This window comes from Colletotrichum orchidophilum (assembly GCF_001831195.1).
Source record: "Colletotrichum orchidophilum strain IMI 309357 chromosome Unknown Scaffold_1.1, whole genome shotgun sequence".
Lineage (NCBI taxonomy): Eukaryota > Fungi > Ascomycota > Sordariomycetes > Glomerellales > Glomerellaceae > Colletotrichum > Colletotrichum orchidophilum.
The window spans coordinates 651166-679152 of NW_019172957.1; the positions used below are offsets into that span (position 1 = coordinate 651166).

The window sequence follows — 27987 nt, forward strand, 5'->3', positions numbered from 1 at the left end:
CCAGCACCCACGCCAGCACCCTGAGTCGCTGAAATGTGGGGGAACTCCCCGGCATCGCTCCCGCGTGCGGCGTGGCACACCAGGAGAATCCCGCCCTCATTGTTCGAGTGCCTCTTCGGGCAGATCCTACTAGACGTCTACAGCACATGGGCCTGGCACAACTGAGCTGCTCGGATGCGGCGAGCTGCGAAATGCAAAGCGGGACGATGGACCATCACGTTGCTCAACTGCCATGGCTCGCCTTGTGCGATCTCCGCGGGGGTCCGACTCTCAGCGCATTCGGCTCACTAATTAGTTATCGATACATCTTCTCGGCGGGTGATGGACTCTGTTTGCTCCGTCCTGCCGCCATCTTGTCCGACGCGATGCCATGGCCGCTGCTCGCCGCCGGCCACATGAAGCTGTCATTTCTTGTTGATTCATAACACACGGTGGCGAGACAAACACGAGCTGTGGTGTAGCAGAGAATTCCATCATGCCATTGAGAAATTGGCAACTATGGTGACTTTGATAAGAGTCGTTTGTGGGGGGCCTGCTTCGTGCGCGAATAACAAGCGGCCGCCTGGTCCATTGTTTGGCTTGTAGCCAACAACTTTAGCATTTGCAACTCTTCAACAAGCCGACGATGCCGCTTTGCGTCAGCTTCACATCGATCTGATGCCACTTGGACAGCCTTCACTTCTGCACAGTGCACACCGAAAGGTTATGGGTAGATATTGCGCAACATAACACACCTCTCGACGCATGCCATTCCAGGGCAACCCCGGGCCCCCAAGAGCCCCAATGGCCCCCAAAGAAGCAAATCGTCTGCTTAGATCCGGACTGGTGTAGAGATAAGACATGACCGGGCCACCCAGGCACCCCAGAGAAGCGCATACCAAGTCCCCGTAAAGATAAGAAAGCACCCCAGGGCCCAAACGAGTCAAGGACGGAATCCCGGGAGATAGAGGCGTCGACATCCGCGACACAGCGCCGATTTCATTGGTCCAGTCTGCTGCCGAGACTCGGAGATGCAGCTCTTCGGCACGGCTGGGCGGGATGAAGCATTGCAATCAACGCGTCGCCGTCTGCCAGAAACAGCATAACCACCAGAGAGCTTCTGTCTGCCATCGGCGGGCTCCGACAGCAAGGGAGAGCTTCCCTTAAGGATCTCGCCGGAGACATCTCACCAAGTTGGCGAGCAAATGGGAGGTTATCTCCGATTCGGACAGCCCAAGCACCGCGGCAGCACGGCCATCCCCTGATCCATTATCTATTCCACACTATGTGAAGCTGTCGTTTCCGATTACCAAACGTTTGCTTTGCTTTGGTTTGATTTGATCAAGTAAATCGGCTGGATAACGAGCTGTCGAGCTGATTGCGACCTGTGAAAGGAAATACAACACATTGGAACGCGCGCGGCAAAGCACGTCGAAGCCATCTGTCCCATCCATGACTACTGAAGTGTCGCGTGCGAAAGATCGAGACATTCCGAGTTCACGAAGGCTGAAGCAAGTGCTTTCTGTCAATCATGTCCTCATGTTACGGCACCACGAGGTGTTTCTTTCTCCTAGTTTTCTTCTCAGACTTTACAGATGTCTCTTTCCAGACCTCTCCTGTCTTATTCATTCGACTACTGACGCACCGGTCCGTCTCTCGTTCATCATCATCGTCGTCGTCGTCATTGTGGACGCCATAACACCACAAAAAAAGAAAAAAAGGAAAAAAAAAAAGGGACATCGCGATCCAAAGATGCCAGGTCTACTCAACACGACCCCAGTCACATATATACAACCCAACCACATTGCCCTTTGATCAGAATGTCCTCGGCCAAAATTCATCGATAGTCGTCCCTCGTTCCACGAACTACGTCCTGTAGCGATCCGAATCGTACCCGATGATATTCATTCAGCTGCTGCCGCCCAGACTCCCGCACAAACCCGAGCAAACCCTTGTGCTTCTTCTTGAGACACTGGCCCAGCTCCGCTTCTGTTTTGGCACCACACTGGCATACGTTCGGCGTGCCTCCAAACCTTGACCTGGCCTCGGAAGTCGGGAACATGATGCTGATGCGCCGGACGTCCTTCCAGACAGCAGCAGCATACTCCTTCTCCCCTCGCCGCCCCAGGGCCAACTTGGCCAGATTCCAGTCCATGTCGTCGTCTCGGCTTTCATATCTTCGCACCGATAGTTCGGCGTTGCCTCGGCCCTGCTCAATGGCAGCAATCTGACACGATGATCCGTCCCGTCCTGCCCTGCGGCAGTTGCACCGGTCTGGGTTGACCTCGGTATCTTCGTCAATATCTATAGTCACCAGTGCTCGCTTTCCTGTCTGCATGTTTTGCGTGAATAGCACCAGCATTGGCTTGGGGGGGCGTCTATGGACAGTCCCAGTCGTATGCCCGCCAATGGTGACGGTCACAGTGTGCGCATCGCTTCCACTCGAACTGTTGTTGGAGGGGGATGTCGTTGTCGAGAAATTGCTTGAAACGCTAAAGGTCCGATCAGGTCGACTGTTGACTGTCGATACGGATGGCGCCCTTGATTGCCATGATCCCGGGAGCAGAGAGGAAGACCGAGGGCTCGCAGGCGATGTCGATAATGTTGCCTGCCGGTTAGCACTGGGCGGTGACGCCGCCGTGGTCTGCGTGCTACCCGACCCGACCGGTCGTCTCGGTATAGCCATGGGAGGTCGGGCTCCAAACTGGCCGGTGATTGTTGGCGGTGATGGCATCGAATGACTCCGCGCCGCGCCTACAGCCGCCGAACCGCTGCTGTTCCACATGGACACGGTCTCCGTAAGGCTAGTAGTGAAAGGATTTGCGGTGTTCCATACGCTGCGGAGGGTACTCTGTCTCGACGTCGTGCTAGCTGGCGGAAACACCCCAGACTGGGATGGTGATGCGGTTTGCTCAAGTGTAGCCTCGTTGTTAGTCACAAGCTGGCCATCGAGCTGCTTCGGAACCCATAACTGCACACACGCTCCCTCGACGATGGGATTTCCTCTTCCGGAAACGACGAAGCTGACCATGGCTTTATATCTATTGGTGTCAGCTGTTGGCAAATATGACTCTGTGAGTGTATGATGCTTACTGGCTGTAATTATCAAACGCCTTGAAACCAGTCACAGCTTGTTGGAATTTGGCGGCATCTTTCAACTGCGTAAAGGCCAGCTTGGCGATCCGTTCATCCTTTCGCAGAACCATGTCCCATGCGCCAGAGTTGGACGGCACAGCGTAAAGGGGATTTAGTATGACAGTCGTGATATCGAAATCAATGGTCTCGGCTACTGGATGTCAGCAAACGCACAACACTATCTGACTGGGGATAGCATGCCTTGACGACGCGCGTTCCTACCCGTCCCTCCTAGCTCGACGCCTGAGATGTTGATCCTGAAGCGCTTACCATCGGCGCCCATCCGGCGAAGCAGCTGAAGCTTCCTCTCGACGTTGGCAGCGGCGCCCTCCAACGGTCTGGCGAAATTCAAATCAGCAGCCGCTCACATTGCATCAGGGCCTAGCGCCAGGGCAGCACGTACGCATCCATGACTTCCTCCATGAGAGCATCCCTCGTCACCACGTCCACGAGCTGTGCAAGCTCTTTCTCGGGCCATATGTCAAACATTTCAGGTGTTACACTCGCTAGACTTGGCAGTACAAGTTCTTGTCTGAATCGATCGCATTGCGACGCAAGATCCTAGCAAAATGTCAGTCCTGGACACCGCAGCATCAGAGTCTCGGCCTACGTCTTCTAGCTCCTGAATATACGAAGGCCAATGGGATAAAGTCATAGCAGACTGAGTCATTTCGGGCAAGTCGCGAATCCGTCTCATCAGCCAGATACACTTCAAGAGGTTGATGTACTGCTCCAGCTCGGGAACCCTGTTTTCCACCAGCATCCCAGCGGTGAAGCCGATGGTGGATTTGTGGTAGTGGATAACGAAAGCATCTGCCATCTCTTGGAGGCTTGGATCGAGAGCGCCATCTGGTCTGTCGGTCGTCCATGCTCGCTGAAACCCATCGTCGATATTTTGCGGCACCTCGAGCTGAATAGGTTCCCGTTGAGCTTGCTGAGCCAGGGCTTGCTCGAGATCAGGGACGAGAACTCCAATCAGGCGATGCAAATCAAGGTGTAAGTCCATCATGCGTCGGGCAAGGTCTTGATGGACGAGACGTATATCTTCTCGAACCCGGCACAGAATATCACTGGCGCTATCAGGGCTCCGAACTAACTCATAGCATCAACTGGCAGCGGATGGGACTTACATCTCGAATGGCTTCAGTACGTGAAGAACCTTGGAGTTGTGTAAGGCTATGCGCGCTCGCAAACGCTCTGCCGCCGGCGCCACAAGAACATTCCACTCGATGTTCCTGAGAGGGCCGCTGCTGAGGCGGTAGCGATGATTGTTTTCTATCAGAGTGCAGCATTCTGTGAGAGTCTCTTCATAGTCACCTATGATCTCATCAAGGGACGAACGGTCCCATCGCAAGGGCTTGAAAGCGCCTTCTTGGCGGAGTGATTGGTCGGCCTTGTTCACCACGCGGTTGAGGATATCGAGGTTCTCAGCCAATCCTTTGACATCGCGACCAAACTCTGAATATTGCCGGGCTGCGGTCACCGCATGTCAGTGATGCCAGCTCAAGTTATGGAGGCTTCCTTGAGTTGAGTTGTGGCTTTTGCAATGAAGGCGCCACTGATTCCCAGAGAAAGACCAGACATATATTTTCAAACAGAGTTATACGTGTGAAGCAAGGCATGGTGGTGGAAGTGACGATCTAAGAAGGTGGCATTCCTTGCGCCGAGGAACTCACTGGCGTTGAAGTCATTATCCCAACCAAACTTGTACACATCCCACGCGAGCTTGCTGAAGTTGATGACATCCCCCAGCTGGATTGGCCCTGCCATTGGGGGTAGCGAGGCTAGGGACAAGGATTTCCTCTGTCAAATGCGCCTTATAAGATGATTGGCATTGAAGGGGCGATGGTGTCAAAGCGAGTGAGGAAGACGACTAATGGAAATTCCCAAAAGCGGGCTTCACCTCGATGGCTGTGAAGCGAAGCAGATGAGGGGAACGAAGGCAGATTTGAAGTAAAGCCTGGCCGCAGGGTGGGAGCACACGACAGAGTTGCGAGAGACGCCACCAAACTATGGGCATGTCACAGAGGTGAGAGCGAGCCGCCCCAAGGAACGCAGGGGTGGGAAGTAGGACAAGGAACGAGTTGATGGAATAAGCACAAGGGCAAGCAGCGACAACCGACTCAGCCGGCAAGCAAAAGAGGCACGCACATTAGGCGGGCGCAGAGGAAGATAGTGAGGCTTGTAGGGACGGCATGTACACATCTGTGATCGTTGCCCTAGACCAACCCGAGTGTGCGTTCGCCGGCCCAGACAGCTCTAAATCGACACCGAGAGAGAAAGGATGGTGGTGTGGGCATCCATGCAGGCAGCAGGGGCAAAATGACCTCCCTGCTCCGCCTTCAACCTGATCGTCTCTCTGCGCCTACCTACTCGTATGGGTGTCTGAACTGGTCTTGCATAGCCTCCTAGTCGCATGTCTTTCGTGATTGCAGCTCTGTCCGCACGCGCGGATTTCCTCCGCACATGGAACCCAGGGTCTTGTTTAGAAAGGGGGATGGAAAAGGTTGTCACGCGGTCTCAGTTACCCGAGACACCCCTCCGAAGACATCCAATCCCATCGAGCGTGGTTGCATGGCTGGCATGGCTAGACCCCCAGCTGCTAGTATGCATGTGTGCGGCGGACGTGGAAGATTGCGAGATAAGCTACTGACCGTATGGAACTGTACCACCCACATCTTACAGCAGTTGGGATGAACTAGTCGGACAGAAGCTTGTTCTTGTTAAAGTCATTACCCCCGCAAACTGCGGAGTTGGCATCTTTGGAGTTGACTTCTCCCCTTTTAATGGTGATGGACTTCTGCGTCAACTTGGGCCCTCTCGATATTGAACTACTGCCATTTGCACGGCCAAGCCCGACGGCCAAGCCCGAATGTTGAAGTGTCTGGCTACATCACACGTGCGGTTGTGGCCAGAGTAAGGTGGAAGCAATCTTGGCATCGACTGTTGGCTACGTTTAGAGGAATTTTAGACGAGGCTTTAGCTGAATACGCTTATATACCCTTGAAACAAACCGATGATCGACACTCAGCCCATGTGCGAAATGCTTGTGGCGGTGGCAGTGAGCTGAACGGATTGACAGCTTCGATGTTGACGACTTCCCAACCTCTAGGTAAGAATCAAACGGGTGGGTGTTACCTTGAGTCTTCCGGGGGCTGTTCCTATTCGTGCTCGCTTCACCGGACCTATCAACACTCGCCTGCTGAGACTAGACCATCTACTGGATCGGGCACAGCTCCATAGTTGCCTGCAGACACTAGAGTCTTGGTAACACGTTTTTGAGACCCCATGTGCCCAAGATGCGCGTAAAGCAAGACTCCACACATGACTCGCAAGGCATATTTCTGGACGAGGCTGTCTGTCGAGGAGCGAGTTGCTAGTTGCTCGACCAGCCCTCGTCTGAGATAGTGGCTGCCTCGGCATGCATGCAAGACGCTACCAAACCATGGCCGAGTCTGCCTGTTTGCTCGTCCTGTGGTGCGCGCCCCAGCAGCCGTGCTGTTTCTTGATTACGCCCGGCATGCATGCCAGCAATTCGTCACACACTCTCTCTCTCGCGCGAGCTGGTAGAAGTGTGCCATACATAACTTGAAGACACCCATGACAGCCCTGTTTGCCATGTATCTTGGGGAAGATACAGATACCGCGTTGACCTCCTGCTTCGGAGCGACTGCAAGGCCCAGACTCGCCACTTGCATCTTTTCTAGGTTGACACATCTTCGAAGATGAACGACTTCCCCAGCTCTGTTGGGTTCTATCAAGAGCCCCGGGGTGCCGAAGAGGCTTCGATTCACAGTGATATTGACGGCGTGATTGACAACATTGGTGACGGCAATGGCATCGTCACGCATGCTCCGAAAGAGGGCTTTCGACTAGGCTATTTCGACGTTGCCTGTCTAGTTATCAACCGTATGATTGGTGAGTCTTCTTGATTCTCTGTCCGTAGGTAGAAGCAGCACTCTCTCGGTATCAAAATCATGGATTCACGGCGGCCCTTGCAACTCTGGAACAGGACACAGTTGAGCTCTGTCTTCACGCATACACTCTGTTCGCCCTGCTGTTCCCCTTTTCTTCTCACCCTGCCGTTCAAGTCCATGTCTCGAGGCCACTACCGGAAGCATCATGTAAAAGCAAAGATTCTGGACAACGGCTCATCTTCAGCTCCTCATAAATACGGATCGATGGGGTGCTAGACTAAATGATGAATACAGGTACGGGTATCTTCATGTCTCCACAAAGAGTCATGAAAGGCACACAAAGTGTCGGCGCAAGTCTACTCTTCTGGGTGGCCGGCATAATTTATTGTCTCTGCGGAACCCATGTGTACATCGAGTACGGCCTGAACGTACCCAGGTACTTGATCAATGGGCACGATCAAAGCGTCCCGCGAAGCGGTGGTGATCTCGTCTATCTACAATACGTCTTCCGCAAGCCTGCCTACCGTAAAAACACTCTGCTTTTGTCAACTTGTATATTCGGCATCAGCTTCATTATTCTTGGAAATATGGCCGGTAACAGCATTCACTTTGCCATTCGAACTCTCGAAGCCGCCAACATAACACCAGAGAATGGTCCTGTTCGCGGCATCGCTCTTGCTGTTGCTATATTCTCCTGTGGAATTCATGCTTTTTCTAGACGTGGAGGAATTTTGCTGAACAACGTCCTCGCGGTCGTCAAAATCATGATTATGCTTCTCATCATCGTAACGACGATTGTTGTTGCCGCGGGAGGATTCCCAGGCGCCAAAAATGTCTTCACCGAAAATACTTCGACCCAGAATTCTTTCAAGGATGCGTCCAAGGATGCCAACAGCTACGCCCAAGCGTTTCTCGCCATCATCTTCAGCTTTTCCGGCTTCGAGCAGCCCAACTATGTCCTCGGGGAGATTAGCAGGCCGAGGAAGAAGTTCCCAGTCGCCATGGGTGCCGGTGTTGGAACCGTTGTGACGCTCTACCTTGCTGTGAATATTTGCTATGTAAGTTTGAACGTTTGAGCTCTTGGTAGGAAGGAAGGGCCCAGTGCTGATTTGGAGACAGATGGTAGTCGTTCCCCGAAGCGTGCAGATGGACGAGAATGTTGCTCAAAAATTCTTCGAACTCACCTTTGGGACCCTTGGCTCAGCTAGCAACACTGGGGCCCGGATTTTCAACGCGTTCCTAGCCATCTCATCTTTGGGCAACATCATCGTCATGGTCAGTCATCCTTCTTTACGAGCGCTCACCACACCGGTCAGGCGACGTTGCCGCTAACAGCCTCACAGACGTACACAGCCGCCAGAGTCAAGCAAGAGATTGCGAAAGAAGTAAGTGAAGCCTCAATACGTAACGTATGGTAACAGGGGAGCAAAGACTTATATCGAACAGGGCATGCTTCCGTGGCCCAAGTTCTTTGCGCAGAACACGGACATGAGCATTGGTCGTCTACTACGCTGGTTCCAGAAGAAGGGATGGTTCGCATCGGTTCTGCGACTCAAGTGGTTATCGCCAGAGCACCACAGCGAGAAAACGCCCGTCGGTGCTTTACTTCTGCATTTTGTCAGCTGTACTATTCTCATCTTTGCGACCTACAAAATGAGACCGACAGATGCCTACACCTTGCTGACGTCGCTGAGCGCCTACGTCATCAACGCCTTCATCGGGACGTTTCTGGGGCTGGGAATTCTCATCTTGCGGTTTCGAGGACCTCCGACTACCCTTGCCGACGACGACGCCTCGACATTTGGTAAAGACTCGCCGTCACCTAGTTGGGCCGAGATGACTGGGAAGCGTTTCCGTCCCTTATTGTCCATCTTCTGCGCATTCGTATACATGTGCGGCGGGCTTTACCCGGTCATCACCACCTGGATTCCTCCCACGACACAACTATCTTCACAGCTGAGTTCGTGGGTGGTACCCATCGTCTCATGGGTCATCATCAGCCTGGGTGTCGCTTGGTTCATTGGCTTCGTTCTCGTTGCTCGATATATCGAGAGGAAAGACCACAGAGTATTTGTCGTGGAGAAGAAGCCAGAATTCGAGCCGGCACAGGGAAGTAGCCGCGGCTCTGAGGCCGGCCTTGGGACCGATCTCATACAGGTCCACGAGACTGTCTATCTGAGCTGGGTTGGGAAGGAAGCGCTTCGTTCCCGGCGGCCGGTGTTTGACGACTCCAGGCAAGCCAATGGTGATGTGAGGGAGGTTCCAGCGTCCCCTTTCGCCGGGACTGACTTTGCTGCATTTATGCAGGCAGCACCGGGAAGAGGAGGACATTGGTGATAGCGTAGGTGGTGTGGTGTTTGATATCCAGTGAAGACGAGGGGAGAGACAAAGGTTGTTGGTAAGGCTCGATTCATAGGCTGACATGTCGAAGTAGCATCAAATTATTTCACTAGCCAGATATCAAAAATACTTTTTATTAATGACAGTTGGGTCTACGGTTTGAACAAACGATTCTCTATCGGTAGCAGGTTTTCGTCTACAAGAAGCTCCTTGCCAGCTCCTCCAGGCTCTGCTGCTTATCCGAAAAGATGTTAATGGCCTGGATGAGTTTCTCCTCATATCTGCCATTGCCGCTCCGAGTAAAGGCAATCCTCCACTCGCTCTCGTCCTTCAAAGCAGCCTGAAAATCCTTGATCCAGCTCTCGTCTGGCCCAGCCGCAAAATATCCACCGACCTTTTCCGTCCAAGTTGAGGACGATGCTGCAGCAAGGCCCCGGAGGAGTGGCGGCGAGACGGTGACGTGCTGGATGCCGGCCAACTGCATCACCTCGGGCACGGTGGTCAGACTGGCTGCCAGCACCTGGGTCTTGGCCTTCGTCTCGATATAGTATGCTTGCGCCTGTCTGCAAAAGTTGAAGGCCTTGTTCTCGTCCAAGTAGCTAAGGGTACACAAGCGTCAGTCATTAAATGTGGCTCGGTTTACGAGATCTGGACTGCGTTTGGAATGAGTCTTACCCAGGAACGAAGTGAACCTTGAGCTCGTTCACATACGGCGCGATGTATGTGCAACCGGCATCTGCAGCCAGGGCCGCCTGCTCCATGCAAAACATGGTCGTCGCCAGTGTGGCAATTCCTTTGCTCTCGAGGATTCTGCAGGCGGCAATACCCTCATAAGTGGACGGGATCTTTAAACAGACACGCTTCGTGTCAAAACTAGGCTCCAGCTTCTTGAAGGTGTCGAGGATTCCTACAGCGCAGAGCGACGCCGTCAGTACTAGTCGTGACCGGCAAAAATGGTGAGTACGGCGACATACTCTGAGCATTTTGGCAAGTTTTCTCGACTGAATAAGACCAGTTTGTGTTGGTCTGGATATGGAAATATCCCGTCAGATACGGGATAAACTGAAGTGAGAGTCTGACCATCTACAGACGTGTCAGTAATGGCGGGCTCTGGTAGCTAGATCTTCGCCGAGTCAAGTTACCATAATTTCGACAGCCAGGAGAATCGGGTCAATGTCTGGCCAGGCCGCATGAGCCCAGCTCTGAGCATCCTCTACGGACTTCCGGATGAGTTGCTCGTGGTAGAGCTTGCCATCTGCAGTGGTCTTGGTGAGCTCGCCGTAGGCGATAGCCTGGTTGGAGGTGTGGTCGACAAAGGGACCCAGCTCTTTGGCAACTAAAGCAGAGTTAGGAGTGAACACATCGGGGACGTGGAAGGAGGATTTGCACCTTCAACGTCGAGAGTATCACAGTCGACTTGGCTTACGGACCTCAGAGTGTCCAACAGGGAGTTGATTTTGGCCATGAAGAGCAGGCAAAGCCGCGTGTTGAGCAATATTAACGCAAGGTAATGTGCGGTGATGATGAAGCGGCCGCAAAACGGGAGAAACTCTCAAGATAGTTTGGCAATTCAGTGTACAAGTTTCACTCCAGCACAATTCAGTCAGCTTTGGATGAGTGTATGAAATGATGAGCTGGGAAGGAATCGTCGAGGAGGCGGTAGAGAACGCAGAGGACTTCGTCAGTGAAGGTATGGCAATGGTTCTCTCTCCCGCCAGCTCCAGATATGGACATGGACCACTTGGGATAAGAGGCTAGGACACATGGAGGAGACCAGGGAAGCACCTTGGGAGGGTCTCTTGGCCACTCTAGCTAAGCTGAGGCCGGAGACCGGACACCCCGCACTCTTTTCCCCATAGCGTTGGAAGAGGTAGCTTCTTGTTAAGCTGTACGAAGCTTGAACCCCAAGTAAGGCCCACGGGGAATGTATTTGCCATCAGAAGAGATCGTGAGGGAGGGTGACACGCACCGCTCCTAATACGGACCTAATACGGAGACACGCAAGCGCACCTAAAACACCTCTCCCAGAGTGACCAACGGGAATTTGCAGACAGCTATCAACTTGAGTGCCTTCGTGCGTACGCAAATAAGGAATTAGAGTCACGTAATGGTACGGTGTATACTTCCAGCTTAACCATATAAGCGGGGAAACGGGGGGTTCTCCACAAGGTTTCCGCGAGTCGTCTGCGTCGCTGTTGTCTGCATTTACTGCATTTGCAGGCAATACCGGTACAGGTCGTTGCTTTAGGAAAGCCGAAGCGCCATGTGCGAATAACATGTCTACACTTCGACAGCCTACTGTCGGGATAAGAGGACAACTTCAACCACCTGGTGATGCTCCTTCTCGGATGTTAACACTCTCTCATGTACCTCGCCGTGGTCACTAGCTCTGTCTCTCCGAGCGCCCAATGGTCCAACCACGTTGAGTGACCTCTGGATAATTCGCTTGTTACACTACTGTACAGCCCGGCAAAAGTCTTCTTGCCCCCGACTGTCCTCGGCAGAATGGCAGTCGACTATCTCTACGTCGCCCCCTTCTATGCTCTAAACATGTTCTGGACTCAAAACGGTTGAATCACAATCCCGACTGGGTCGCCTGCGAGAATGGCTACTCCTCGTCATCTTCCTCCTCATTGTCCGTGAAGTATTCAAACTCTCTCGGGACGTCGGCCTCCTCGTCTCCCTCGCCATCCTCATCCACTGCCGTAAGCACTCCTGCAGCAGCCGCCGCCCCTCCTTCGTCAGTAGCGCCCACGAGGTCGCCTCTTCTTTGACGACCCAGCAGTTCGCTAAGCTCGTTTAGCGATCGAAGATCACCACCAGCACCGGCTCTAAGGGCCTGGGAGATGATGTTCTGTTGCTGACGCGGCGTCAAGCCCGCAGATGAACCACCTGCGTTGTTCTGGCCGGCCACCGGGGCCTTCTCTGTTGTCACCTTCTTCAACTTTTCCTCGATAAGCGTCTTCTCCTCGTCAGGCTGAGTATCCTGCAGTAGCAAGGGTCCTCCGGTGGGCTGGGTACAATCAGTAAGATATCTTGCAGTCGGGGGGTTGGAAAAATCTACCTTCTTTACCGGCTTGTAACGTCCGGCGGGGAAGCTGATGAATTTGAGCTGGCCTGGAAGCACGCGCGACAGGTTCTCCATGTCGTAGCCGACCTTCTCCTTCTCTGCCTTCTTCTTGGTGTCAGCGGGAGCAACAGATGCCTCCTTCTCGCCAGCTTCAGCCTCCTTCTTTTCCTTGCTCTCGTCCTGCTTCTCGTCCACATCCATCTTGTCGGAGACTGTTGGCTTGGCAGAGTCAATGTCCATGCTCTCGCGACGCTGGGCACGCTCTTTCTTTTGGGCTCTGCGCTTGGCCTGGGCGGTTGTCGACAGGACAGCTGTTGCGACCATGGTAGGACCTTCCTCGGCCTTGACCTCTTGCTCTGGCGGGTAGTCGAACAGGCTGGGACGGGTGGCGCAGTGGAACTTGAAGTTAGGGATCTCGAGTTCGTGGTCGAGACCGATGATGGAGGTAGGCGAGAAGGCGAGCGAAAGGAAGTGGGTGAACGGGAACCAGTACCAGTACTGGGTGAAGACGGCCATACCAACGATGCCGGCCATGTTCAGGTTTCCAGTCTGGGTCTGGAGGCCAATTGTGCAGTTGCGACCACCAGCGTCAATGATACCCAGAGCAAGCGACGCGCCAAACTTGGTCATGGCGTCCTCGTGGCGGTCGCCGACGACCTTCTTGAGAGTCTTGCGGATGGAAGCGACCTTGGGGTTCATGACCTCATTCTGCTGGATCATGATCATGGCCAGGGAGATGAGCGCACCCTGGCGGACAAAGTCGGTGGGATCCTTCATCATGGGCTCGAGCAAGTCAATGGCCTCATCCAGACCAGTGCCAGCACAAGAGATACCCAGCGCCATGGCAGATCCGTAACGCACGTGAGGATTGTACGACTCCGAGAGCAACTCGACCATGCGGGGGACGCTGCCGGGCTTTCGGAAGAGAATAAAGCCCAAGCTCATGACGGCGACACGGCGGACATCGTCATTGACATCGCTGACAGCGGTGTGGAGCAGTTTGCGAATGGCCTTGTTGCTGCCCGTACCGCAGTACGCGAGAGCCACAGTCATAATCCCGCCATATCTCAACGTAGGATCGGGGTCATTGAGCAGTCCCTCGATCATGGCGTCGGCACCTTCTTGGCGGCCAAACATGATCAATGCCATACCAATAGCGAGACCACGAACAATCTTCTCGTGAGTCGTCTCGTGGGCGTAAGTGATCATGTCCTCCAAGGCCCGCACGTTGCCGGTGCCAAGCATGATAAGACCCATGGCAAGACCAACAGCCTCGCCGTTGAGAGCAGAGTCGGTGAAGAGAACCGTTCGGAGATTGTCAAAAATCTCCTCAGAGCCGGTTGCCATGCCTGCAATACCCAGACCCAAAGCACCACCGTGCTGGATAACCTCCTCCTCTGCGGATGTGAACTGGGTCTTGAGGTAGTCGAGAGCATCGGCGCCGTGGTTGGCATGGATCAGACCATAGGCGTAAAGAGCACCACCCTGGCTAAAGATGGAGCCGCTGCTCAAGCCGCTCTGGCGGGGAAGGTAGGGCTCAAGCAGCTTTCGGGACTGCGTGAGGTTGCCGCGATGGATGACACCGAGAGCTGCGGTTGCGGTGAACTTGGACCAGTTGACAGCCTTTCCAAGCCATTCGAGGTTGTCGCGGAAGAACTTGTCGTTGGTGGTGCCCTGGTTCATAAAGGCGTTGCAGAAGGTGACGGCCGTATGGAAGATGGAGTTACGGCCCTCCAAGCTATCCCGGACCTTGTTGAGGATGCTCAGATCGGTACGGTTGTTACGGTAGAGGAATTCGAGGTTCAACTGAATAGTCTTGCTGCCGTCCAAGATTGAGCGGATGTTCTTGTACACCTTGGAGAGCTCCTCTGATAGTTCCTCCTCCGAAGACTCCTGGTTCTCGATCAACGGCTCCTCCTCGGTGGCTTCGCTCTCTGCGGCCTTGGCAGGCTCCCCTGATGGCAGGGAGCTAATGATCTTGCCCAAAAACTCCTGGGTACCGTTGTCGTACAAATCAAAAGCGATCTGGTAAGCATTGGCGATTGAGTTCCGGTCGCCGCTCGTAATGAGTTGCTTCAGCATGCGCGAAGCCTCCTCGTTGGAGCTCAAGTAAACAACGCACTTGGCGATGGCGAAGTAGTCGGGGTTCGGGATGTCGTTGAGTAGGTCCAGGATCAAACGCAGGATCTCGGTGCGGAAGCTTCGCTCCTGAACGACGTCCATGCAGATGCCCAAGGCATACTCCATGAGCTCCTCGGCGGGGCCTTGACCATCCGTCGACTTTGTCTTGGAACGCTTCTCATCATCAGCGGCGCGCTTGATGACACGGCGCAGAACCTCCAAGTTCTTGGCTTCGACAGCGATGCCGATGACCTGGCGATATCTGCCATCCTTGAGACAGGCCTCGAACAGACGCTCGATGATACGCTGCAGGGCTACCTGAGTCGCCTGGTCATTGATGGGGGCGATGGAAGCGGAGCGGCCCTCCTTGACGGGCTGGAATGTGGGATCGAGGATAGTGTTGTCTGTCGAAACACGGGAGAGAAGAGACTTTGAGGGGAGTGTTGTCTGGGAGAATGGCGTCGTGGGAGAGATCAAGGCGGATCCATCAGCAGCACCGCTTGCAAAAGTTGTCGCCAGAGCGGGAAGTGAATTATCGTTCTGGGGTGATTTGGGAGCGGTGTGGTTCGCGGAAGAAGCCGCAATGTACTGATCGATGCACTTTGAAATGATGGTATCCTCGAATTCGCCCGGGGTATCGAGTTTGAAGAGATCGCCAGCGGCGAGAGCGAAAGTCATACTCTCATTGTAGGCCTGGAGGTGGTAGTAGACCTTTGCGAGAACGAGGGCGGCCAGCTGTCGTTGGGGGAAGGAGTCGTCTTCGTAGAGAGCCTCACTGGAGCATGGTCAACAAGATCCAAACAAGGCTAGTAGATGGGAGATGAAGAGGGAGGACGAGCTTACATTTGACTCAGGGCACCAGCGACCTCGGTCCAGACGGTGTCAATGTCATCGTTGAGAGTCTGGAGGGCGAAGACCTTGAGATCGTGCTCCTCGTCGGCCAGGAAGCCCAGGACTCCGGTAGCTGAGACCAGGCCAGGCATTGTGGGAATTGGCCGGTAAGACGGAGCTGTAGAGAGCTGCGGGGTATGGAGATGGGCGACAGAGATGGTTTGAATTTTGTGCGGCCGGGGTAGATAGGATGGTATCGCGCGGGGCGAGGTGGTGGGATGGAATGGGATTCGGGGTTGGTGTTGATGGGAGCTCCGAAGGAAGTGTTGATGATGGACAGAAAGACGTCGAAGGTAAAGGCGCGAATGCAGCCAGAGTCCAGGGCACGCCGCTACGCACTGCTAGCTAGGCAAAGGGAACGCATCCACGTCAGGCAAGTCTGCCTGCCTCGCCTTGCCGACTCCGTCCTGAGCTGAGGTACGTACCTTCTGTTGGATAGTTGGCCAGAGGGCAAGATGTGTCAGCGGGCCTCACCTTAGCTAAGCGAATTGAAGCACAAGGCCGCACCCAGATTTCCCTGCTTGCTAGACTGCTTGCGTGCAGAGCTGCGTTGCACACTGCTGAGGTAAGCGAGCCGAGAGCACACCGGATCATCACTTTCTCCCCCAGCAGGCCACAGCTCCCGTCAGTCATCTCTTCCACCGGTCCAACTTGCAGCAAGACAGAGGTGGAGCCGGTGCCCGGGAACGCACCAGCGTTTCCGGCTAAAAGACAGGGGGGAGGGACAAGTTTGTCATATCCAGATTGGAGGGAGGACAGAAAATAAAAGAAAAATCCCCGACAGGTCGACAGGCCGATGGCCAGGTTGTGAGGCCGGGCTCGAGCAGCGCACCGTGGCCGTGGGTTCTACGGATACACCATCTGTACTTCGAGGACCGTAGTCTCTGACGAGGCTGTCCACTTGCACATCCAGCTTGCGCCAGGCCACGCCCGTCAGCCTCAGCTTGAGGGGAAGCTCTGTTTGAAGCTCCCACCAAGGTGGATGTCGGTCGTTCCATTGGTCGTTCGTTCCATTGGATACCTTGCGGATCTTTGCAACTGACATGCTCCTATGCTGTTGCTACAGATGCTACCCAAAACCAGGCAGCCTCATTATTCCTGCTTGTCTATCAATGCTTGTCTATCTGTACCTAATCCATCTATGCCTTGGACCTCTCTGCCCATGCCCTGGACAACCAATACGTGGAGTGAGCACGCACATTGAGATACCTAGACAGACACCGCGCCAGGTTCCCGTTCCCAGAGTGCCAGAGCCAGACCACTGGGGCCCAGCCTGACGTGCGATCGGCGCGCGACCAATCCATTTTCATCCTTTCTTTTCGTCTCCAAATTTCCCACACGCCTGTCGCCATCTGTCTCACACACGCTCTCTCTGTCCCCTTCTCTCCTTCTCGCTCTCGCCCACGCCACCACGGCTACCTTACCTTGCCATCCTAGGGTACATGTATCTGTACATTGCCTACTCAGTTCCTTACTTCCCCGGGCTACTGCCGCAACACCAACCCAACGGAGAGGACATGATGTTTTCTTGCTGAGATATCCTCCCCATATTCAATCCTCCCGCTTCAACTCTGCACACCACCACCACCACCACCACCATCCCGAAGCGCATCGACGCAGCAAGGCTGCACCCGTACTCGCACGCGGCCGCCCAAAACACCAAAGCTTCCATTCGCACTTTGCGACGCCCTTCCCAACCCACCCCCAACCGCGCATCGTCAATCGCATCCACCCGCACAGCTTGTCTAAGCTTCCTCCAACCACATTCACATCCTTCAAAACCTCCACCCGATTCCTTACGATCACGACGACCAACTTGCGACAACGCCTCGCACTACACTACTCGTTCTCAGCCTTCGATACTCGCCACAAATCAAACACACAGAAGCCGATTCGAGCAAACGACTGACGACCCTTATTCCCCATAATTCGCCCTCGAACTCGAAATCGTCGCCTTTGCGCTCCTGCTTCCCTCCCTCCTTAGACCTCTTACAACCGCGCTCTCCCTGTTCGGCAGCGCATGCTTTGCTGTTCTCGGTTGGAGCTATCTCTGAACTGCAGCCCTTCCCGTCTCTCCGAACCCCGACCCTCACGACGACACCGAAACCGACCTCTGCCATCACCACGACCTGACTCACCACTGAACTACAACGGCGTGATGAATGCCTCTTGCGCATCCATTCCGTCTTGTTAGCATCGCGTCGACTCTGCACATCTCGCCCGATCGCCTTCGCCTCTCTGCCTTTTCCCCCTTCTTCTGGCCACCCGTTTCTTCGTCGCACACATGACCCGCCGTATTTGAGAGGGCGAAGCCGAATATTGTTCATCCGAGCTGAAGCTGGGCGGAGCGCTGCTCCAGACAAAGGAACGCGAGCAAGGGATTCTAGCCAATAACAACCACGGCGCGCCTTCGCTACACACAATGGATCTAAGGAGTTTGATGAACACGTCCGATGATGGGGACAGGCCGCGAGCTGCTGCTGCCGCTGCCGCCGCCGCCGCCGCTGCTGTCCCTCCTCCGGGTCATCCTGCCCATGCTCATCCCCATCCCCATGCTCATCAGCATCCTCACGCTCCGCCTCAACATCTCGTGCCGAAGCATCAGCATCACCCGCAGCAGCAGCAGCAACCGCCGGCTCAGCAACCGCCACCCCAGCTACCATACCAGCAACAGACCCCGACGACACCCTCCCAAGCCACAACGGCTTATGCCTTTAGAGAATCGGCGTACAGTCACGCGTTGCATTCATCCCCTGGCAAACCGCCAGCGCCTCAGGAGTACGCCGTACATCCTCAGGCCTCGGCCCCGTCGTACCCTCCGCAGTCGCCTTATCAGACTCCAGGCCCTTATCCCGGCCGGCCAGCGCCACCGCCGCTTCAAGCTGGTGCTCCCGCCCCGTACGCCGATGTGCGATCGCCTCAGAGCGCCTCCATGCCAGGCCCGTCCCCGTATCGTCATACGCCGACGTCTTCCGTGAGCGGCCCAAGTGGAGGTTACCCCTTCCCGCCGACCGGGCCGCCTCAAGAAGTTGCCAGCCCTGTGCAACGACACCAACAATATCCACCGTCCAACGCGTTCCCCCCGAGAGATGGTTATCCTCATCCATCTGGTGCAACAGCGCCTCAATATGCTCAACAGCAACAACCGCCGCCACCGCAGCAGCATATGCCTCAAACACCGCCCATCGGGACCCCTGCTGGCGGGCATCCGTATCTCCATCAGCGCTCGCAATCAACCCATTCAACTCCTACACCTACATCTGCCCATAGTCAGCATCCGCAGCAGCAGCAGCAGCAGCATCACGGCCAGCCATATCCCCTTCACGGTAGTCCTGTGGCGACGGCGCATCCGCCGCCCGATTTCAACCGGCAGCTCTCGCAGCCTCCGACCCCACTGGGCCCGCCCCAGACCGGGCCTCGACAATCTTCCACTGCACCAAGCTTTACACAACCGCAAAGCCCGTATCAACAGAGACTGTCCGCCTCACACCTTGCCCAAGCTACACCTCCACCACCACCTCCACCAGTTCGCATGCCCAGCTCCCATAGCACCCACGAACGAAGATCATTATCACAAAGTGAACGCGACCGAAGCGTTAGCGTCAGCCCCAAGACCAGGATACCGAGTTTGCCGAGCAGCATCGGTGGGCATACTGAACCCGAGGCGCGACCGCACCCGAGCGTCACCAATATGGTGGAACCTGAACGCGAACGCGCTGCGACACCAGCCAAGAGAAAGCTTGCCGACCGAGATTTGAGTCCCCGAGAATTGGAAAGGAATGAGCCACGGCCCCCGCCCGCCGAACTCAATGGCGGACCTGCCATCTCTCGGTCACCCGTCATGCAGCGAAAGAGAAAGATCCACGCGACGCCGCCCATTTGGGCTCAGACTTGGAACGCTCGAGAAAACAAGAGGCTCAAGCTGGCCAATTTTGAGCTCCAGAAACGAGGGCCACCGCACATCAATGGCAAGTCCGAGTCCGTCAAGCAGGACAGTACCAGCCGCCACAACTCGCCAGAGGCAGCGCGATCCACCGCGCCTCCAGTTCAGGAACCGCCGCCGCCGCCGCCGCCGCCCAAGACCGAAAGTCTGCTTGGTCCGTGGGAACAAAGCATCCTCGGCAATCGGCCATACGAAGAGCTGTCCAACACAGTTGCCGATTTCTTATTCAAGAATGTAACGCTCCATCCCGATAGTGGGGAGATAATAGGACGTGGCGTGCAGTTCGAAATTGAGGCCAAAATGGGACAGCTCATCGACAGAGATACTAATGACCGTGTCGAGAGGGCGATCGGCTCGGAATGTGTTCTGCACGATACCGGCCGTCTGGCCTTCAGAAGTAGCATGACCGAGGTATGTTTACTGATTTTTCCTGCCAAAGACTCGCAGTGGCTAACCTTCTTGTTTCTTTGCAGGCCCAGCACAAAGGTCTCAACGAATTCCTTAACACCATGGTCGTGCAGACAGATCCCCGAAACCCTAATGCACGCGGCCGAGTACAAGTACAATACAAACACCGACGGGAGATTGACAAGTTCTACGAATTACCAAACGCTCTGCAGGCTCGTCTCCCCGGTTGCGTTCGTTCCCTCCTAGGAAACAGGCGGTCAATCAAGGTTCGAGTCACATATGACCAAAAGACGCAGCAGGTCCTGGCCAAGATTGTCAAGGCCCGCGTGGCAGACATCCACCTTCATCTTCCCACTTGCCCGCTCGACTGCCGCATTAGCATCAACCTCGAAATGGCATGGGATGGATCTGTTGAGGAGTTGGAAAGCGTGGCTGTCGGTCATGCAGACAAGTTCCCAGACCGGAACAAGGACCGTCTTAGCTATAAGCAAAATCACTATCAGATCGACTTGACGCAAGTGACACAAATGATGCCTGGCCCTGGCGTAAGTCGATTCTTGCATGGAAATTGTACGCCCTGGAATTTGCTGACAAGTCGAAAGAATACCTCGCAGATGAGCAAGGAGCACGAACTGGAAATAGAACTGTCACCCGAAATCGTCATCGATCAACAACGCCGCGCCATGAGGAACGAGCCGCATCAGTATCAGCAATTGGTCGAGGCGTTCGTCGACAACGTGCGCGTCCTCGCCCGCAAAAGTCGCGAATTTGTGTAATATTTATTTGTACGAACGTATCATAAAAATATGCTCTTTTTTTCTCTCTTTTTCTCGAGTGGCTAGGGTGGTTTGATACCAAAAAAACAGAGTGGCTGCGTTTGGGCGTCAAGGATTGTGTATTTTGGAGAGTCGTTTCTTCATAGCTGGCTTGGGGTGCTTCGACTTAACTTCTGGGCTCGTTACCTGATTAACACCTCGTGCTCGTGGGCTTGGCCAATACTAAAAAATTGGTGGCGGCGGCCGTTTGCTGTTTGGCACTCTCTACAAGCCATCATTGATACGTGTGATGCGCGTTGCGAATGACCCGCTTCTGTTCGCCTCGTCCCCCTCCCACCTTACTATGAAAAGAGGAGCCAAGTGTATCGCGAGACCGTTGATGCCACTGTCTGCTTCTTCACCATCACCACTTACCTCTGTACGCTGCCGTCAGTGGTTCCATACTGTACTTGGACTGCAACACAGCAAGTGAGGTCAGCGGGAAGATAGGAAGATGGACGTTGGTATTCATCGATATCCACGCCGTGCAAAGGCCTTGAGACATAGGTCCTGACAAGGCAGTATCTCTCAAGAGAACCGGACCCTTTTCTAATTTCCAACTGTGCTCCCTTTGTTTTTTCTTTTTTTGTGACAGAGAAGCAGCTCTCGAAGACTATGTTTGCCGCTATGGAACATAAGGTCAAGAACAATGTCACCATTCAACTCCTTTTTTTCTTCTTTGATTTTTTGCTCCCTCGAGCTAAGTCTCAAGATCCGAGCTCCAGAACTGTCGCCTACATTCATCGAATCCTCGAGCGAATTCTGTTATCGAGGCTTTCCGGGACTGAAGGGGTTCAATATTCCAGAGGGATACTATAGGGTCTCGACTCTTTGTCAGGATGGCTACATTAGCGTCATTTGGCGCTCATTGTCATTTGTTCTTGCTTTAGCTGCCGGGCCAAGGCAGAACAAGCGTGAATTTGTTTGCTACCCAGCTCTGCTGGCCTATGTGCATTATCAAGGGACGTCCAGTGCAAACAAAGATGTCCACCCCATGTCAGTGGCCTTGACTGTGACGAGGCTTCAATAGACAATGGGTCTCAATGTTCGGGACTTGCCAAGGCAACCAGCCGTTTTAATCTTTTCAAAGGCTTCAACTATGTCAGCATGGCACTCGAATCTTTTGTTTAAATATCGTAGAAAATGCTTCATCCCTTCGAATAAGCTAGCTCGTTGATATTTGAGTCGCCCTTTTGCAGAGCTTCTGTTTGACACATTGCACTTCTCTTCACGGCTTTCGCTCTACTTACGACTCTTTTTCTTCCTTTCTGCCCCTCTCTTCGACTCATACACTCTCTACTATCTATTCTCTTGAACTATAGACTTGTAGACACTCATTTTCCCATCTACCCCGACATGTCTAGATCGGCTAAAAAGGCAACCGTGCCTCAGGAAAGATACAATCCTCTCATCAAGCCAACTGATGAGGCCTGGATTGCCGCCCTTAACCAATTCAAAGAATTGCTTAGTTTGCCTACTCTTCGGACGGAGCAGGTCCTGGAGGAGTACTTCACACCCCATGAGCGGAAGCTATTTATGCCAGCTACGGAGCCTCGTAGTTTGAGAGACTGCCAGGAAGACTACACCAGGCGATATCGAAACTTGGTTACGAGTAGATTCAAAGGGTGTCAGCCGTCACTGGCGATGAAGTTTACAATGCTCTACTTCGGTCTGCCTGTCGAGCCAGTTTTATCTGAGCTGGTCCAGTTTGCGAAACCTGACTTCGATGTAGACGATTGGGATGAGCTCTGCAATACCGAGGTTCGCCCTCCTCTGCACTTCCTGACAGCTCACGACCAGAGGAATTTTGGATACGACCACATGAGAGGTTAGTCACTCCTGTCCACCTGCAATCTGGATAGCTAAGACTACTCAAAGGAAGAGAGGCTCAATATAGCACTATTCCTGTGCCAGCTTCTCAAATGTCAGACGCCACCGGAGAAGGACTAAGTCTCCGAGGAGGAGGCAACGATGACGACGCCCGCATGGAAGATGCGGATTGTCCGCCAAGCGATGATGCAAACAGAAACACTGGCCTATACGACACCGCGACGACCCTGGGAAAGCAAGACGATGATTTCTCAGATGACAGTTTCAGCGGTGGGACCATGACGCTGCCTGGATTGGGGATATCAAGCAAAGCCATTCCAGGGAGACAACCTACAAGCTCGATGAACACCCCTGAGAGGCCCGACATACATGAAGAGCGCGCCGGATTCTCATACCCCACGCCTGACCCGAAGCGACTTCAGACGCAGTCGACGGTGGCCTCCAGGACGGAAAGTCAAGCAGCAGAGCCTTACAAAGCACATGGTTGGATTCCTCTCTATGGATACCAAGGCAGAATTATGTTCGATCCCGATGAAATGTCCACGTTCCAAGCGGCCGCGAGAAAACTTCTGTCTCTACGTCAACGGGAACAGAGTGACCTCGTCCTTGTTGAATTCGACCGAACGACTGCGAAAATTGTACGGCAGTTCGAGGACAACATTCCACTCAATCCCGTTAGTGATCTTGCGAAACACCTGGGCCAGACCACCGAGTCCGAGTCCAACTCCGCCTGGTTTGTGCTTCGCAGGGGTGAAGCGATGCCCGCTGAATGGGAGCCCCCAAAGTCCTTCTTCTCAACTACGCTCATCAGGTTGAGTCATACTGACGAAGGCGGGCGGAAGAACTTCTCGTACTGCAAAGTGCCTAATCGTAAACGGTTTTTTGGACCCAAGATTAGCGGTTTTACACACCCTTCCATGAGACCCTGGGGCGCCAACCAATTTATGCCTTTTCTCACAACGGCACAAGAAGTGCTGGTCGGAAGACCGGACCGACCAGGAGGAGGCCATTGCGATCTCGTCATCTCTTCTGGTGATGACAACGACGAGGTATACTCATCGCGGTGGTATGGTGGTCTAGAGATTCACCGCAACCTCTGGAATATGATGCACCCCTTCATCAGCAAGGGGAAAGCATTCAAAGTCGAGACTCACCCCTTCGCCGACAAGTCTGTTGTGTTCTACCTGCCGGGGAACTTGAACAATGCCATCACTCTGAAGAATCGAGAGTGCCTTCGCCGGACAGGCTCCGGTGACCCTTACCCCGATGCCCTGCGGCAAGTCGGTGCGATAACAAGTAGCATCAAAATGCCCATGGAGCCCTCTCACTATCTGATTTGGCGCGGGATCGACTATTTCAACCCACTGGTCAGTTATCCCGTTGGAACTTACGACCCAGTTCGGTGGAATCATCTGGATCAGGATTCTTCGGAACATGCCCAACAGGCACTTTCAAGGCTCATTGCCCGTTCCGTTGACAACCAAAGTGAGCCATGTCAGTTCTTCGTAATCCAGCCTGTGGACAAACCCGAAGAACCATGTGTGATTGAGACGATTGATGGACAAACGGGTCAGGCGACATTCAATATGGAACCGCATACAATGCACAAATTGAAATCCAAAGTCAGAACTCTGTATGACGGAGACAACGAAGTCGACTATGATGCCGAAAGGGACAGCATCATCATAGAGTCCATTTTCGATGAGGATAAGAATGAATCAGCAAACTGGACCCCGACCAGCTTTGTTCTTCGGCCAGAAGCCGCCGACTCCGAGGTAGCCATGGTCCGGCGTCTCCTCCTGGCTCAGTTAATGCAAGTAGGGGTATTGAAAAATGAAGATGACGAGTTGGATTTTGGTACGAAGAACGCTCCTCGAATATTCTTGGAGATCTCAACTGACCTGAGAAATGTGTAGTCAAAAGCGTAGTCGAAGCGACTGAAACCAATAACCACTGGGGGCCTCGGTATGGCGAAGTGACGCCCTTCCGGAGAGAGTTGTCTTTGCCAGCCATTGTTGCTCCTGGCCAACTCCACTCCGTGGTTTTTCATAAGCCACAGACGCCGCCTCCACTGCCAAGAGCAGCTCGTCAATCACCGAGAGCGCCTGAACAGCCACCTCGAGAGCGGAGTTATGTGCAACAGCCAAGTATCTTCGACAAGGGAATATGGAACCCGTCCTTTCCGATCAACGCGCCGCCCGTTGAGGCCGTCATGAGGACCGGGGGAGGCCGAGTGCCGATGGTCACCAAAAATGTTCTGACGCCCACTGAACAGCGACAGCTACAGGACAAACTCTGGAATCTCTCGAAGATCAAGCTGGCCCGACTCTTCCCGTGTCCGTACCAGAAGTGCCGATTCACACATCGCCAGGATGAGGAAGAGAAGCTCCTGGAGCATCTGGAGAAGACTCACGTCGGAGAGAAATGCCCGTGGTGTGACACCCAGCTCTTCAAACACTGGTCTCATAAACAAAAGGAAGAGCACTACATAAACACCCACGCAGACCAACTGCGAAAGGTGCTCCAACTTCCAGAGACACCTAGTACACGTCCACTGGTGGCCCAGAAGGCTATTCCCGAAAGATTGCGCTATAAACCTGCGACGACCGCGACATCCCTTTCCACGTTTAGAATCACCGAACAAGCCAGACCGCCAGTGGGCCCGTTGCCTCGGCCAGAACAGCCGTCTAAGGCCAGCGATAGGGAGGTAGACTATCGATACTGTGATCGTTGCGGTCGTGACCACACGGAACTCGACAACCCAGATGACCGAGAGCATCATGATCGTGTCTGCGTCCCCTTGGCCGAGGGATCCGGACAGTGTACGTTTTGTAGATTATGCGGAGATCGAGAGTGGAAGACTGAGAAAGATGCAAGTGATCATGCACCTTTCGACACGTATCCTCACAAATGCCACGGCACTCTCCACGAGGCGAAGCCGCATTGCACCAAGTGCGGCTTCTCGATGAAAAAAGTCTCAGCCGAGGATATCGACAAGCACCGCTCTCACTGCAGAGGTTTCTATGGCACCCTAGGTTGTTTCTGTCCGTACTGCCAGAAATCTGCTGTGGGCGATGGAAAACGAAAATCGGCTGATGACATCAAAAAGCACATCACCGAATGTCCTGCAAAAGAGGGTGACAAGCCGACCCCTTACGAAATCTACCCAGAGGCCTTCTGGAAGGACATTGACGCGTCGGTCGACCCTCTCTTCGTCGGGGCCCAAGGCACCTCCGCGGCCTTATTGAGACGACAACATCGTCCCCGTGGGCCTGCTCGATTTCTCAGTTTCCCTCTCATGTGGTATGATAAGCCAGGACCAATGCCCGCGCAAGATCCGCCTTCTGAATGCCCCGCTGCCGGGTGTCGTGAACCTCTGTTCGGCTTGACGCCCTCCGAGGTCCTGGGGCACTTTGAGAAGAAGCATGACGGGGAGCCTCTAAGACATTGTCCGCTCTGCCATCTGACATTCAGGAGACCCAAGGAATACCGTGAGAATAAACCGGAGCTTGGGGAGTGGGAGGATAGGAAAGACCAGGTCTCTCATATGGAGTGCCACGTCTATCAACTTTGGGATATTCTGAACAACAGGGGGCCGCCTCCCGCCTTCGTCAACCAGGAACCCTTCAACCCGGGCCACAGCCTTTGGGATCCCGAAAACGAGAGCGCACTGGACCGGCGTGACAAGCGCTGTCCTCACTTTGACAAATGCGGCGCCATGGTGGGCTTCATGAACCAACGGCAGTGGAACGAGCATGTGAAGATGGCGCATGCTACTGAGAACTTTGAGACAGAGATGGTCCGCGACACGAACGCCGAATTTGCGGCCGCTCGTGAAGAGAGAAGAAAGCAGAGGATTCTCGAAGGAAAGCAGCCAATCCCAGGTCAGCTAAGGCCAAAACATACACAAGATGGGGAACCGGGGGCACCCACCACAGGGAGGCGGTCGACGGTGACAGTTACCTCCGTTCAACCTGATGATCGCCCACCGTCCAGAAGAAACCGAGAAGATGACCAAGGTCCCGAGAACCATGGGCCAGAGATTCCTCTCTCAAGGGGTGTTCGTCTTCGGGTTACTAGCCCCCAAGACGGCCCTGCTGGAGGATCAACCCCCGAGGGTACCATTCGCGGAAACTCTGATCATGGAGACAACTGTACCAGTGAGTCTCGGTCGATGATTGCCCCTCCGCCTACAGTTCCCAGACCATCTGCAGCCACTACTTCAGAAAAGTATCTTCGCCAAGTCGAGAAGCCTTCGAAAGCGAAAGAGACGCACACGACTAAACTTTCCAAGAAGCCGACTTCGACCCAAAAGCGACCTGTGACCACAAAGACGAACCATACGCCGAAATCAAAGGCCAACACTACGCCCGCGGCTAAATTTGTGCCGGACGAGAATATGTATTGTTCACGGTGCTTCCGCAAGGCTCCCAAGAAGAAAGCAAAAAGGCCTAGGCAGGATGATCCTCCTAGACAGGAGCAGATAGATGTGAGAAGCCTCTACCAATTAGCACTGCGGTCATCTGAGTGTACACCGAGCTAACTTGTCACCACCAGGCACACTCTGATCCAAGACGTAGCTGTCGGATTCCACCACGAGAAAGTTATTACAGGGTTGACAGTCAAAAAAACCCTATATTGCCAAGTAGAGTGGGTTGGATTCGCAAGAGAAACGCCAAATTTGGCGACCTCAGGAGGGCCTTTATCAAAGACAACCCAGACTTGGAAAAGACAATGTGCCCCACGGATAATAGTAAGAATCGTACAGGCAATGGTTGGCCGTGGGACCCAAACAACCCCATCAACCGAGATAGCTGGGGATTAGTTTGGCGGGGTCGAAAAGGCGATGGCAGCTATGGGAACGACGATGATGGCGAGGGAGATTACATACAAGGGGAAGAGCAAACCGAGGATGAAGATGAAGAGATGGATTCGGGCGTCGATGACGATGAGGAAGAGGAGGACGGAGGTGAGGCCGAGAATGAGGGAGGAAGCGAGGAAGCTGGTGAAGACGACGACGACGACAATGACGATGACGAGCAGGACCGTCGGGTTGGTGCCGGAGGCGACTCCGGGACCCGTCCTAAACGGAAGCGCAAGTCGTATCGAGGGTTTCTGACTCACGACCCAACATACCGTGATCGTGGGGAGGAGGACGATCTAAGCCAGGCCAGCCCCAGCGAGTTGGTGTCGGAGAGTGGGGACGAGGGAGCCGGGGGTGCTAGTGGGTCGTCTGGTGGAAAGCGGAAGCGTGAGACCGGCGAGACAACAGGACAGGGTAGCAAGGGGGTTAAGTACCAGACACAGGAGAGGAATCGCAAGAAGACCAAGGTGGCTGATAATGCTCGGGGGCGTTGAGAGGGTGGCGAGTCGTGAAGTGAGCGTAAGCGAGAATGAGAGGATTTGAGTTGAGCAGGTAGTTACAACCGATTTGGGGCTTCCTTGATTGAGCTCTTCAGCCGAATATCAGACGGGGGGATAGCTTCATCTGCACGAGTAGATTTGAGTTCCGCGGAATGGAATCGGTGGCTCCGACGA

At 54.1% G+C, this 27987-nt stretch overlaps 7 protein-coding genes across 7 annotated transcripts; 4 read left to right on the forward strand and 3 right to left on the reverse strand.

Moving 5' to 3' along the window:
• Positions 1 to 930: 930 nt before the first annotated feature.
• Positions 931 to 1146, forward strand: CORC01_00112 (uncharacterized protein; the record flags this gene model as incomplete). Its single annotated transcript, XM_022611770.1, has 1 exon — positions 931 to 1146. A coding segment is annotated over one exon (216 nt), but the record flags the coding sequence as incomplete, so codon positions are not given.
• Positions 1147 to 1816: 670 nt separating this feature from the next.
• On the reverse strand, positions 1817 to 4884 carry CORC01_00113 (uncharacterized protein; the record flags this gene model as incomplete). Its single annotated transcript, XM_022611771.1, has 7 exons — positions 1817 to 3020; positions 3073 to 3265; positions 3385 to 3452; positions 3518 to 3675; positions 3725 to 4184; positions 4245 to 4587; positions 4791 to 4884. The coding sequence occupies 7 exons, from the start codon at positions 4882 to 4884 to the stop codon at positions 1817 to 1819; spliced, it is 2520 nt and encodes an 839-aa protein (XP_022481776.1).
• Positions 4885 to 6839: 1955 nt separating this feature from the next.
• CORC01_00114 (high-affinity methionine permease) lies at positions 6840 to 9368 on the forward strand (the record flags this gene model as incomplete). The annotated part of the gene is made up of 5 exons (XM_022611772.1): positions 6840 to 7032; positions 7326 to 8089; positions 8151 to 8306; positions 8375 to 8416; positions 8478 to 9368. The coding sequence occupies 5 exons, from the start codon at positions 6840 to 6842 to the stop codon at positions 9366 to 9368; spliced, it is 2046 nt and encodes a 681-aa protein (XP_022481777.1).
• A 199-nt stretch (positions 9369 to 9567) lies between these two features.
• Positions 9568 to 10836, reverse strand: CORC01_00115 (transaldolase; the record flags this gene model as incomplete). The annotated part of the gene is made up of 5 exons (XM_022611773.1): positions 9568 to 9970; positions 10047 to 10278; positions 10346 to 10454; positions 10514 to 10707; positions 10761 to 10836. The coding sequence occupies 5 exons, from the start codon at positions 10834 to 10836 to the stop codon at positions 9568 to 9570; spliced, it is 1014 nt and encodes a 337-aa protein (XP_022481778.1).
• A 1143-nt stretch (positions 10837 to 11979) lies between these two features.
• Positions 11980 to 15545, reverse strand: CORC01_00116 (proteasome/cyclosome; the record flags this gene model as incomplete). The annotated part of the gene is made up of 2 exons (XM_022611774.1): positions 11980 to 15337; positions 15406 to 15545. The coding sequence occupies 2 exons, from the start codon at positions 15543 to 15545 to the stop codon at positions 11980 to 11982; spliced, it is 3498 nt and encodes a 1165-aa protein (XP_022481779.1).
• A 2330-nt stretch (positions 15546 to 17875) lies between these two features.
• On the forward strand, positions 17876 to 20580 carry CORC01_00117 (mRNA-capping enzyme subunit beta; the record flags this gene model as incomplete). The annotated part of the gene is made up of 3 exons (XM_022611775.1): positions 17876 to 19807; positions 19870 to 20349; positions 20407 to 20580. 3 exons carry the CDS (start codon positions 17876 to 17878, stop codon positions 20578 to 20580), a joined length of 2586 nt encoding a protein of 861 aa, XP_022481780.1.
• A 1395-nt stretch (positions 20581 to 21975) lies between these two features.
• Positions 21976 to 27807, forward strand: CORC01_00118 (uncharacterized protein; the record flags this gene model as incomplete). Its single annotated transcript, XM_022611776.1, has 4 exons — positions 21976 to 22447; positions 22498 to 24306; positions 24366 to 26938; positions 27007 to 27807. 4 exons carry the CDS (start codon positions 21976 to 21978, stop codon positions 27805 to 27807), a joined length of 5655 nt encoding a protein of 1884 aa, XP_022481781.1.
• Positions 27808 to 27987: the final 180 nt, after the last annotated feature.